At 44.2% G+C, this 13,488-nt stretch overlaps 1 protein-coding gene across 1 annotated transcript in view; it reads left to right on the forward strand.

Moving 5' to 3' along the window:
* The first annotated feature begins 753 nt into the window (after positions 1-753).
* FER1L6 (fer-1 like family member 6) overlaps positions 754-13,488 on the forward strand; it is a 68,960-nt gene continuing 56,225 nt past the window's right edge. The window contains exons 1-8 of the mRNA XM_026110107.2: positions 754-825; positions 3,595-3,721; positions 4,775-4,829; positions 4,925-5,056; positions 5,770-5,832; positions 11,098-11,176; positions 12,820-12,976; positions 13,158-13,344. Of these exons, the coding sequence (XP_025965892.2) occupies positions 762-825; positions 3,595-3,721; positions 4,775-4,829; positions 4,925-5,056; positions 5,770-5,832; positions 11,098-11,176; positions 12,820-12,976; positions 13,158-13,344 (864 nt within the window). The 5' untranslated portion in view covers positions 754-761. The remainder of the gene's footprint in view (positions 826-3,594; positions 3,722-4,774; positions 4,830-4,924; positions 5,057-5,769; positions 5,833-11,097; positions 11,177-12,819; positions 12,977-13,157; positions 13,345-13,488) is intronic.

A 13,488-nucleotide genomic window follows, 5' to 3' on the forward strand; every position in this document is an offset into this window, starting at 1 on the left:
AATGATCCGAATAGATCCTCACCAAAGCTTTAACTGGGTCAGTTTTCGGCTGGATTATTCCCCTAATCAAGCTTAGGGAGAAGTGACTAAAGGCAGGAGAGGGAGGCAGAAAAGCCACATTTGGTGGTAGCTGTAACTGATGCTGGGCTGAAGCAACCCTGTAATGCAGCTTGCAGAGAAAGCCCTTGTCCAACCCCAAAACTAACAAGTAAGAATAAGTAAAGAGTAGTAAATAAATAAATAGACTGCAACATCTGTTATGGTGCATGTGCCGCTGGCACAGTGGGCGTCATCACAAAGGAAGCCAAAACAAACACTTTTATGCTTATCTTAATTCACTGGAAAACTGCTTTTGACCTGGAACCTATTATTTATGAGGTGCTTTTATCTCTGGCCTCTTCAGAGGCAGAAGAGTTGTGGTGGGGGGAAGTCAACAGGCCTGTAGGCTCATCGTGGATTTCCTTTCTTTGCCTCTTGTTCATTGTCTTGGTTTGAAAAGAAGTTTCAGCTCTTCTCTTGGTATGTTCCCCTGTGTGCTGCCAAATTTTAAAGTGAAACAAAATTAGGTGAAGCACAAAACCAGAGTGTTCCCTTGTTTGCTATCTGTAAAAGGAAAATCAGAATAAAATGATCTCACTGGGAAATTAAAACTCCTGCTTAACAGGTCCTTGAATTAAACTAGATTCCAGCACAGAAAAGGCCTGGAAGGTATTGCAATGATGACTTTTCTTTATTTTTTCAGAAAGGGGCTGTTTGCTGGCATGAAGCTGAAGAAGAAGAAAAAAGGCGGAAAAGGGTTAACTATTGCAAACAAAGACGCACTGGGTAAGGCCTCATAAATCAATACTGCAGCTGTTGAGAGCAGGATAAAGGAGCAGTTCTCCTCTTAAATGTGCGCAAGGGTTTGGTTTTTATCTTTATCTAACTGGTGTGGACACATTCACAAGACACACAGAGGTTCCTGTTTCTCCCTCCGAATGCCCTGCTGGTTTCCAAGCAAACGAGCAGTTCTCCCGCACACCCTCCCACTGTCCTTGCTCTTTCCTATCCACACAGCCTCCTGTTCATCTTCACCACAACTGGTATGTCAGCCAGAGCAAATGATTTCCCTTCCGTAGTTTTATGTTGCAGTCTCTTGCCTCAAATTTCATGTGGTCTTTTAAAACATGGTTTCTTGTGTGTTTAGTTCAGCCCGTGAATGATAGTACTGCAATAAACCAGCCATCTGTATCTTGGCCCACTATTGGGCAGGAACAGAAATACGTATTTTGTGTCATAGGCGCTATTTAGCTGAAGGGCACTACTTTTAGAAAGATTATCCTTTGGCCTTTATAGCAAGGGCTCTGGGCTTTTGGAGCAGAGAAAACCAAATACCATTAAACTTCCTAGTAATCACAGATATTTTAGAGTTTATCTTACACTTGATAAAATATACCATGATCTGTAAGGTACACTGTACTCTAATTTGCTTCAGTCTTCCTCGTAAGCATCCACACCTCTGCAACCTTTTATTTCAAATGATTCTGTCTTTGAATCATTGGATAGATTGATGTCTTAATGCCGCATCTTCATATATTCCACTAGTGTCTTTATTACTTAAGAGTCTGAACTAGCAAAGATATAGAAATTATTGGTTCTCTCTTGCCTTGGTTGAGGTTTTGGGCTTAGTTCACCTACCAAGGATGTGTGCAGTGGGGGAATGTGTCACCGCGCCCTTTTCATTTTCTGTCTTTGGATCCACACAGGGTGATAATTCCTGCTGATTAGTCTTGCACAACATGCACAAGGTTATTGAGGAAAAAAGATACCTGTTCAGGTGTTAAAATGCTAGAAAAATGCAACTTTAAAGGGAAAGAAACTTTAAGAAGACATTACATCTTAATGGAAACAAAATGGAACTTACAAAAATTGGTGCAGGCAGTGTGTTGGGCTGACACATGCCTGGTCCCTGCCGGGCTGTAAGTTTTATCTACTTTAGCCTACAAAGCAAATAATGCAGGGTATTACAAGACCATAAGCAAACAGCCTGCTCTAGAGTAAACAGGATGTGGGAGGTAGTCATGGGAACGTGGTACTACAGATGCAGAGCAAATCTGTGGACGGACACTATGCCCTAAAGGGGTGAAAAGCAGGCCATGCTCACGTGGATAAGGAGACAAGTTCACTCTCCCTATGTCCTGGGAAGGCTGTGCAAGAGGCGGAGGGGCAGTCAGAGAACATATGTGGTATATGAGATTGCTAGTGTAGTGATCTTTTTCGAGAGGCTGTGTATATCAGCTCCGGCACTAATGGGGCAGCAGGACACCTCGGCTGGAGCTGGCTCATGCCTGGCTACCTTGGAGCACAGACAAGAGTCACATCTGTCTGTGTCTGTCTGCGATGATATGACTCCACGTAGGGGTAGGCCAAAAAAGGCACAGGTGCATTCAGACCTGATGAGAGCTATAATTAAAAAATCCAAGTGAGTTTTCCTGTAATGTGCATGGTCCTTTGCTGTCATCACCACAGTTTCTAGGTGTCCCTCAAGTGACCATACCTTTGCAAAGAGATAGGGAAGCACCATTACAACCCTTTTTCTAGGTTTGTGGTTGGAGCACAATGTCATAGAGTACTTAAAGAAAATGCACTTGGATATGTTTCCTCTCATTTAATGCAGGGATGTCTCCAGAAGGTCATCTAACCCACTGGGTATTTCTGACCAAGTCAACCTTACTGTTGTAGATACTATTTGATAACTTCCAGACCAGAGACTGCTCATGTCCAGAGTCACTAAACATTTCCTACTTATAAATATCAATATCACAATGAATTACAGGTGAATTTACCCATAACACACAGCTGCCTTCCTAAGACAAGCATTGAACACAAACACGCTAGACAAGGGGCAGAGACACTGGCAGGATTTCTGCTGGACCAGGGGGAGAAAACAGAGCAGTATGGGGAAGGCTCCTCTGGCCAAATGCGGATGCCTACATCTGAGCTAGTTGCTGAAATTCTCTTTATGGTCAGAGAAAAAAATAGGTACTTCTGGAAGCAATTCCTGTCATCTGACTATAGCTTTCCACCAGAGATCACATGAATCATGCTGTTCAACTCTCTCTTTCTGTGCTTGGTCTTTCAGTCCACTATCTCTGCAAAGGGGAAAGGTGAGAAATGATTTCTAAGCTAGACTCCACTTTGGTCATTTGGATGGGACTTAAGGGTCTCTACTGCTACGGCAAACCACAAATGGCAGACTAACAGCCACAAAGTAGTATGTGCAAAAAACAGCACGTACCTCCCACCATCTTTCTGCCAGATGAGAGGTGAGGTAGTTGGGTGCCTCTGGTGTCGTTGTGCTTGGTGTGGGTGTACATGGGGTGAACAGAGGGGATGCAGGCATTGTTTATACAGAGTATATGGCTTTGCACAGAAGGGAGACTACTGCTGTTGTCAATGCTGCACAGCGCAAACCACTTCTGTATCTCTAATTGTGACACCCAAATAAATAAAATATTCAGTTCATGCTACTGAATTCACTGCTCTGCTCCAAGCTAGCTTTTTGCAAGCAAAAATCAGAGAGGAGTTTCTTCTCTTGATTGTTTTCTTCACCAGGTGATCATGATGAAAGTGAAAATCTTCACCACGAAACTCTCAGAAGACAAGAAGAGGGAGATGGAGACCTGACAAGCACTGATGCAGCATCCAGTGTTTTTGCACCCTTAAGCCCAAAGAGGAAAAGGTGCTGCTTGGCATATCTTACCTCACATCCCCCAAAACACGTTTTGTGTCCTTCTCTGTAATGGTATTGCCACAAGGCAATACATCTTCTCACAGAAAATGTGTTTGCTGACAGAGCCGATCTCTCCACCTCTGTACTTCCACATGACACAGTGGGATGTACTTGTCAGCAAAATATTATCAGCTCAAGACAGATTGTCACCAGATGCTATCCACTGCAGAGACAGATTGAAAGGGATGCTGAGAGAGCCTGAACTGTGCTGCTAATGAGAATGAACCAAAGGGGCAGGAGCCAATGTGTTTGTGTAGTTGTTCATATGGGGGAGGAATAGAGCCAGGTTTAATGGGATCAACAGGTGGAATCATTCCCATGCAAGACACAGCACTGGACTGTGTGGATGCAAAGCATTTCCCCATTACCAAATATATGAGAGACGGAGAGAGATTTAGAGTGATATGTCATGCAGATCCAGGTATGAAATCCTTTAGTACTCAAAGAGTGATACCAAATTCTTCCATGTTAAGTATCTATGTGAAACGGATAAGAACCTCCCATCCTCTTTTTATGTTTCATAATAAGCAATAAGAAAAGGTTAAAGACACACTGGGTGCTGTTCTGAGGAAAAGGTGAAATTGCTTGAGTATGAACTATGGTACTTACCAAATTGCTGGGTTCAGAGTTGAGCTGCAGTAAGTGTCCTTGCATGTGCTCTGAACTCCTGAGAGATACAAGCCAACACAGTGTAGCCAGCTTCAAATCAAAGGGGAAGAAGCTGTTTTGCACTGCTTTCCATTTGCATTGGTCTCGTCCACGGACAGCTACTATGCAGCTGTCATCTGACCATGGATCTGAGTCCTTGGACTATTGTTGTCCACAAAGCCTATTCCAGTGATGGTGTTAGAGTGACTGCTGGTGAAATCAAGCCTGATAGTCCATAACAAAACTACCTGCCATAAACAATGCAGGCTTAGTGACACAAAGTCTTTTCAACGCATGTCAAAGCACTAGCTCTTTCCTAGAGACGCCCAGTAATCTGATTTGTGATTTAAACAGGGCAAAGCTGGTGCCCAGAATTCATGGGGAGGAGATGAAAACCCAGAACTACCAGGTAAGCATGTGGTGAGGGCCTTTATGTGCCTGTGCAATCCCCAGGTGGGCTGGATCTGAGCCCAGGAGTGCACCTGGTGTCCTTGTGCCCCCCAGATTGCCATCACCATCATCGAAGCCAGGCAGCTGGTGGGTGAGAACATCGACCCCATGGTGATCATAGAAATCGGTGATGAGAAGAAGCAAACAACAGTAAAGGAAGGCACTAATGCCCCTTTTTACAATGAGGTAGGTGCTTTGTCTTGGAGAAGGCATTTTCTTTGATGGTTCTTGCGGTGACCACCTGGTAGGTCAAACAGAGATGAACTAAGTTGGCAGCACCTACGTATCTGAGCAGTGAGGTTTCTCCAGGAGCTGCTTAAGTTTCGAGCTTGGCAAAGCATAGGCAAAAGCTCCCTTGTGCTTAGCTCTCTTCACCCTTTGTCTTCTCAAGCTCTGTCCATCCTGATTCCCCATCACATCTTTCTCTTCTCCTGCTGCCTCTGTGCATTTTTCCAAATGACCCATTTGGGAGGTCTTTCTAAATTGACCTCTAACCTCCATCCTCTATTGTTTCCCCACGTAAACCTTTCCTCGAAGTTGCTTTTCCCAGCTGCTGATAAATGAGACCAAAACAGCTCCTAAAACAAAATGCTTCTCTGGGCTTCTGAGTATCTCTTGTCCCTTTTGACTGCACCTCCTGATACTGAGTGAGCACCAGGGGTACTTGCAAATGGCAGCGCCATGCAGCAGCAGGAGGAGGAGAGAAGCCGAATGGTGGCAAACAGGTCCAGGCCATGGCAGTGATGAGCGGGGAGCAAGGAAAGGGCTTGCTGTGCCCACCATTGCCCCAGCAGCTCACCAAGGCTCTGTGCGATAACCCAGAAAGCCGAACCGGGTTGCTGGCAGTGCTGGCTAACGGCACGAGGGTGATTCTGATCCACTGTCCTGTTTTCCCACAGTACTTTGTGTTTGACTTCGTTGGACCGCAAATGTTTCTGTTTGACAAAATTATCAACATCTCTGTAAGTACATAGGAAAGCTCAGCACCATAAGTAAAGATCAATTGTTGTTTGTGTCACATTAGCTTTAAATGATTCTCCTTGGTGTAGTTAAAAAGAGAAATAATTTTAGGTGCAAAGAGTGGTGGAAAGTTAGCATGAAATGTACTGAAGAATAGGAAAGGATAGGGAAGAGGAAAAGGAGGAAAGGCAGCTGGCAAGAGTTTGAAGTAATGTAACCCTCAGGAGGATTAAGTGTGCATTTTCAGGAGCGCTTTTTTGCTGCTGGCTTGGCAACCTGCAAAGTAGAAGGAAAAAAATCACCTTGTTTAATAGAGTCCTCAGCATTGTCTCCATCCCTTTATTTTCAAGCTGCCACTTATTTCAAATTACTGAGCTGAAACTTCTGCCTTATCTCAGTTCCTCAGATACAACGTGGTTTCTGACTAGAAATATGCAGGTACCTTGTCCTCAGCAGTGGCTCTCGCACTGTTCGGGAATTTCAGTAGCTGCTGCTGTTAATGAGGAAGGGGGGCTCTGAGTGTTCAGCGCTGTTCCCAGTGCTCGCAGCAAGTCAGCTTCTGGGGGGGCAATGGGTCATCTCAGACCAGCCCTGATGGAAGACACGCACACTCCTTTTGTCAATCTGTTGCCTAAATAAGCCCCTAAAAACTGCTGAGAAGATTGGATCAAGTTCCTACAGCACTGATGGGCTTGAGGTGTAAAACTGGTGAAGACAAATCAGTGGCAGAGCATTTCACAAGCTCAGTTCCTTCAAGGTGACAAGAGAGTGTGAATTCACCAGCTGGGATTGAAGGGACACCGGGTCCTTCCTGTTGCAGTCTACCATGGCCTGTGAAACAAATGTCCCCTTGCCGTGTGGCTCTGTGTATCCCCTCTGCCCCCACCTGACAGCCAGCTCACACTTGCACCTGCCCCTGATCAGAGTATCTAAAAGAAACGTGGATTTGGGGAATTAGGTACTGATTTACAGCCTAAGAGGCCGAGTCTAGGAAGTCATGCTAATTATCTTAGCTGAGGCTCTGGGGGTCTGTCACCACGTTCAGCAAACTGAATACGTACCTTAAACAAGGAGACAAGTACAGTAAGAGCTCATGAGGTTCTGGACAGTGTCATATTTGGATTAGTCACAAATATCCTAAGCTGAGACCCTCATGTGGTGTTTCTGTCTTTCAACTGCCAAAAGTCCCACCATTTGGCCAGAGAAATGATCAGTGAGTTGCTGCCCCAGGAAAGGGTCTGTGCCAAGCTGGCAGAGCTGTAGGAAGGCGTTCGTGTGAAACTGCCTCAGAGACACTCACCGTGTACCTGCTCTGCTGAACATCTAGTTAAATGACTTCTCTGCTACACAAATCAAAAACCTTCATTTACACATGCCCAATTGGACAACTAGGTGTTTAATTCTGTTAGTAAATTAACAGTCTATATCCTAAAGTCTAGCTTAGATCCACTGTGCCACATGCACAGCTCAAATACACAGAAATAAAATTCATACCTACATAGTGTGTCTGCACATCTAAACTTCGCTTCTCCCTGAGGACAAGTTCTGATACTGTTGCTTAAACTGGGTTCCTCTTTTTGCATGGGAGGGGATGTCATCTCACAGTTATGGCTAATAGCGCAGCATACAACCCCGAGCTTCTGACATTGTTAGGGTCAGGACTGATAATGCCCAAGGGGCATTAAATCTTTGTGAACTGCTGCTGCTTTGGGCTGTAGAGTCACTTTTCTCCAAGGCATGGCCAGTCTGTTAGATCTTGAATTCTTCTGATGATGCTCACATGTATCCAGGGGTAAAAGGGAAAACACCGGTTTTCCAAGTGAGCTGTAGGTGGGAATATGCCAGCTTTACAAGGTATGAATCAGCATAGTTTCATCAGGCTCAGTGAAAGTATTTGATTTGTATCAGGTGAAGGTGTAGCACCAAGAATTTAAAGAAGGTCTCCTAGATGAAAAAGACATTTTTAAAGGAAATGGTAACCCAGTGCAATGCTCATATATATTTCTGAAGACATAAATTCTATACCTTGGAACACAGTTTTGGAGAAAACAATGTATCAGGGGAATAGAAAGAAGTGAGTGAGGAAATGTGTGCTGGTAAGGACGGAAACTCTGGGGGATGGAAAGTTTCCTAGCACTTGCTTAGCCTCAGTTTCACTTAAGAAGAAACAAAGATTGACAGCTTCCCTTACTAGCAATCATTCATGCACCAAGTTCACTTAATCTGTGAAAACAACCCCCGCATCTGGAATCTGTATCTGAAAAAATTTGCATCTGGAAGCTCAAGGAAAACAAAAAAAGTATCAAACTATTAATCAGTTCAGCAGTTAATCTAGTTGCATTCAAATCCTGCATTTGGAGGGAAAATAAGTTTATCCATTTCTCAACACTTGCTAATGAATAGATTTTTTTCGTAATTAATATCTTCCAGTGCATTCCAGAAATCTTGTAGCAATGCCATAGCATAACTGAGATGCCCCTTTCATCCCAAACCCCTCTCTCCAGTACTGAAATATCTCCCCTTTTAACACTATTCATGCTCATCCTCATTTTGAAAACATGAAGAAAATCATTCAGTCATCTTTAGAGTTAATCGAGTCTGAAACAATGCAAACCTTTAATTAGGTATGATGTAGATCCGATGCTCCCTCTCGGAGAAGACAAGAAAAGTTTGCTATAAACTCCATGTTTACCTGCTTTGTTACCTTAGAAAAAGTATGCTTGAAAAGAAGTTCCAGGAGAGATGCAGAACACTAACAAAAGCAGTGAGGTATTCCCTCAGCACCATTTTAAGGCTACATTTTTTTTTTCTGTTGGAAACAGTTGATTTGGGCGAGCTCCTATTCCCATACAACTCCTCCAAAGCTGTAATTTTGTTTGGCTCCAGGATGGGACTCATCAGTCTTTGTGACTCCCTTTCCCAAGGGCTCCAGGCCAGGGTGGTCAGGAGGAGGCTGGTGCCCTGATGGGGCCTGGCCAGATCAGGGCTTCAGGAGAGCAGCTGTCGTGCACGAGGGATTCACTGTCACACTGCCTCCTCTCCCAGACAAATGTCACTTAAGTTTTATTTTCAATAGCAGGGTCAAGTAAAACTGTTCCTTTGTCTATTCTTGATTTTTTCAGTTCCAGAGGCTCTTTCCACATAGAAGTGAGAGGCTGACAAGGACAAGCGAGCATGATCCTTAAATCATAGGGGCACAGTGGTCCCAGGTCTTTAATGGGAAAAGACAAAACATTGCACTTGGCAACCTCCTGAGTTTTGCAGTAGAACCTGGTGACGGTGTCTGTGATCTTTACTTTGGAGCTTATGTCTCTTGGCCTTGGAGAAAGATGCACAGAGTGAAATCACATGACAAATTCAAAGCTAAATCCAAAAAAGTCCTCTATCTAGGACATGCAAGTCCGAAGTCAGGGTGTGAATCTTTCCAGATTGCTGAAATGCTCTCAGAGGCTGGGATATTTGGCTCCAGGATTTGGATTTAGCTCCCATGGCCTTGGATCCCAGGGGTTTAGTTTATCTTTGCAGTTTGGCCAAGGTTTGTTAGAAGATTCAGCCCACTTTCAGAAACTTTTCCATAAGCAAGGACTGGGTTTCAACCTTTTAAACCATTCTCTAATCAGGTGAGATGTCTATTTTTTGAAAAATACAGTTCTAGAGCCAATCTTTCCTTAGGATATGTTGCTAGCTTCTGCCTTGTCTATGAACTGCAGTACACATTTACTCACAGCAATCTGAAAGCATGTATTTGAAAACCAGACACAAAAGCCTATAGATCCAGGAATTGTCTCATAAAGTAACATCATTAATTAAAGTGAATTAAATTAAATTAAATTCCTTTGCTTACAAGAAGGATAATGAGACAGACTCAACTGGGCCTTCTTGCCATCTCATTTGTACCCATTTATATCTACATGGTTGCTTTGATTTCATTACATTTCTATGATGGAAAATCAGAATTGACTCTCTTGGTTTATGTGCACACTGAAACATTTGAAAGCAACACTTCAATTCTCTCTCCTGTGGTTGTACTCAGTTTATATGGAAATTTAGCTGCTGTGTAGAAAATGATATAATTTATGCAGCCTATGGGAAACCAATTATACCCCATGTGTTTATATGATTTATGGTTTATTTAAAAGAGTCAGTATAAATAATATAACTACATCTGCTCTGAAGACACTGTCTGATGTGCTTCAACCTCATGAAATCCAATAAAAGGAAGTGCAAAGTCCTTCATCTATGGAGGAATAACCCCATGCACCAGTACAGGTTGGAGGCTGACCTGTTGGAAAGCAGCTCTGTGGAGAAGGACCTGGGGGTCCTGGCTGACTGCAGGCTGACCATGAGCCAGCAATGTGCCCTTGTGATTAAGAAGGCCAGTGGCATCCTGGGTTGCATTAGGAAGAGCGTTGCCAGCAAGTTGAGGGAGGTGATCCTGCCCCTCTACTCAGGCCTGGTGAGGCCACATCTGGAGTGCTGTGTCCAGTGCTGGGCTCCCCAATACAAGAGAGACATGGAACTACTGGAACAAGTCCAGTGGAGGGCTATTAAGATGACTGATGGACTGGAGCATCTCTCCTATGAGGAAAGGCTGAGAGAGCTGGGCCTGTTCAGCCTGGAGGAGAGAAGACTGAGGTGGGATCTTATCAGTGTGTATAAGTAAGTATCTGAAAGGAGGGTGTAGAGAGGATGGAGCCAGACTGTTTTCAGTGGTGCCCAGTGACAGGACGAGAGGCAACGGGCACAAACTGAAACACAAGAAGTTTCGTCTGAACATGAGAAAAAACTTCTTTACTGTGAGGGTGACTGAGCACTGGAACAGGTTACCCCAAGAGGTTGTGGAGTCTCCTTCCTTGGGGATATTCAAAACCATCTGGACAAAATCCTTGGAAATTTGCTCTGGATGACCCTGCTTGAGCAATGGGCTTGGACTAGATGATCTCCAGAGGTCCTTGCCAACCTCAACCTTTCTGTGATTCTGTGACACATTCATCTGATCCCGGTTTATTTGATCCTGGGGCCTGCAATGAACCTGGGTGATTCCACCTGATATAGCTGTACTGATTTCTAAATTGGCACAAGATTTGGGTGAAGGTCATATTTCAAACACTTGCTGTGTTCCTGGCTGTGTACATCTGTCTTTGACTGCTGCCACATATAGCTGTTTATTCCCTTTGAGCCAAATATGACCGTTGTTCGGATTGTTGTTTCTTATGCTGATTGGAAAGAGAGAGAATGACAATCTTTAATGTGCCTTTTTCTAACAGGTTATGCATAACAAACTGATCGGGAGTGTGTTGATAGGCTCCTTTAAAGTAGATCTGGGGACAGTATATGGCCAGCCAGGTATGTGTTACCTTTTCTGCCTTCCTTTCTGTCAAATAAGGGTGCAGGGGAAGGAGGGGAGAGGGAACTGCAGTGCTTTTTCCTTTAGATGATTAGGGCTTGTGCCATGTGGTAAGCTAAGCAAGGTTTTCAGAAGAGTTGTTTTCCTACTTAGATGCCAGAGTATCAAAAAATTTTTGAAAGAGAGTTCAGCAGTGAAAATACCTTGAAAATCTGCCCACTGGTGGGAACTGTGGATCTGGGGGCACTTTTGCAAAACTGTCTTTTGTTTAGGGGGTCAGGGTGGAGAGCTGAATGCTTAGAAAGCCTGACCCTACTTGGTCATGATAGAGTTGCTGAAAATCTGCTGCGCGTGTTGGGGTAGGAGGGAGGGAGCGTGGAAGGAACGGAGAGGTGAGCGGAGAGGCCAGCCAGGAAGGGAGAGAGAAGAAGGCTGCGACAAAGCAAGGCGAGTGTGGTTCCACTTGACTTGCCATCTTCAGAGCTGCCCAGTGCTTTCTGAAATTTTAAACTAAGAAAAGCTCACAGAGCCCTTTTTGGTCCCTGCCTGCTTTCATAGCCATCTGCAAAACATCTGAATTTCTCTCTTCCCTAATTACTCAAGGTCTCTTTTCAGTCTTTAGGAATGGATGTATTTAGGACACTTGCTACAGGTGTCAGCCAGTCATGACATCTAAAACCAAGAGCAATGTGTCCTTCACACCACTCTCTTCTTGGGGCTCTGGAAATAGTGATTAGAGAGAAACAGGCTGACTGAAGTGAACAGGCTACTGCTCTAGTCTCTGAATTCTGCCCTATATTTCTTTGCGTGTGGTTTTACAGGAAGGCTGGGTCTGAGGAACAATCTTGATCTCATATTCCTGAGATTCCAGAGCAGCCTAGTTCACTCTAGTGTCTCCTCCCCTCTCCTTCACACACCCGAGCTAACGGCCAAGGATTTAATGTAAATGGCTGAATGTAAGTGTGTTGGGAACCATGAGGAGATGGGAAAACAGAGCAGTAAGTGTGAATGAGGAAAAGGAGAGCCGAGGCGAGGCTGGGGGCTACGCTGCCCTCACCCCCTGTGACTGTGCTGCACAATGAAACCAGTCTGCTGTGTTGTCTCTCCTGATATTCCTGAGCGCAGCTGGCCCAGTGAGTCTCATCCCTGTCTATACCATCACTAGGAAAGGTTTTAGGACCTTCCTCGAGAAGAGTAGCTCAAGCAAGGCTGCTTCTGGCTTCCTTTGGTGGCTGTCCACCCTCCCCCAATTCCCAGCTAGGATTTTGCTGTAGAAGAGTATTAAGATCTTCAAACAGTTCTCATCAAAAAAGATGGCTTTTCCTCATATAGCCCTAGCCTTAATTTGGTTGCTGCAATCTGACCCAACTTTCCACTGGTCTTCAGTCCTTGATCTTAGCAACCCTTGATGAAAATAAGCTTATTCCTGCTGAGTTCTAGATCAATCCTCTCATTTGTCTTTCTGATCACACAACATTTTGGAACTTGCAAATGTGTTTGGTAAACAAGGGTAATTCAGCATCATCCTCCTGAAAGCACAAATCTTGTTTGCAGCTTTCTGGCTGTAGAAATGTCCTTCCTGGAGATGAAGAGGAGAAGAGTTTGCATTGTTTCCATCATCTGATTGTTTGTATTTTTACAGGTCATCAGTTTTGTGACAAGTGGGCTCTTCTCACGGACCCTGCTGACATTAGGACAGGAGCCAAGGGATACCTGAAGTGTGACATTTGCGTGATTGGGAAAGGAGACACAATACAAGCCACTCAGAAAACAACTGATACTGAGGAACAGATTGAAAAGTACTGCAATAGTTTCTTTCTTCCTGCATCCTTTTTTACTGAGTACCTCAAAAGTCAGAGGACATATGCTCTCCTTTCAGTCCCTGCCTTGCTAACTTGAAATTACAATTTTGCAGGAAAAAAATATCACTTCACTGTCTGAATTTTCCAGCTGAAGGAAATGGATTCTTTCTCCTTTCAGGAACCTCTTGATCCCCAAAGGATTTCCATCTGAAAGACCATGGGCCAGATTTTACGTGCGAATTTACAAAGCAGAAGGGCTTCCGAAGATGAACTCTAGCATCATGGCCAATGTCACCAAAGCATTCATAGGCGACAGTAAGGACCTTGTGGATCCCTATGTGGTGGTCATGTTTGCAGGTCAAATGGTAATTGGGATCTTCTTGATCACAAATGTAGGCCTTCTTTCCTACTAGCGGTGTTACCGGCAGGCAACAGCTGATGTACTTTCACTTACTTTTATGTATATTAGGGAACACAGATTTTTCTTTCATCAGCAAGAAATCCTCACT

Source organism: Dromaius novaehollandiae, chromosome 2, assembly GCF_036370855.1.
Source record: "Dromaius novaehollandiae isolate bDroNov1 chromosome 2, bDroNov1.hap1, whole genome shotgun sequence".
Classification (NCBI taxonomy): Eukaryota; Metazoa; Chordata; class Aves; order Casuariiformes; family Dromaiidae; genus Dromaius; species Dromaius novaehollandiae.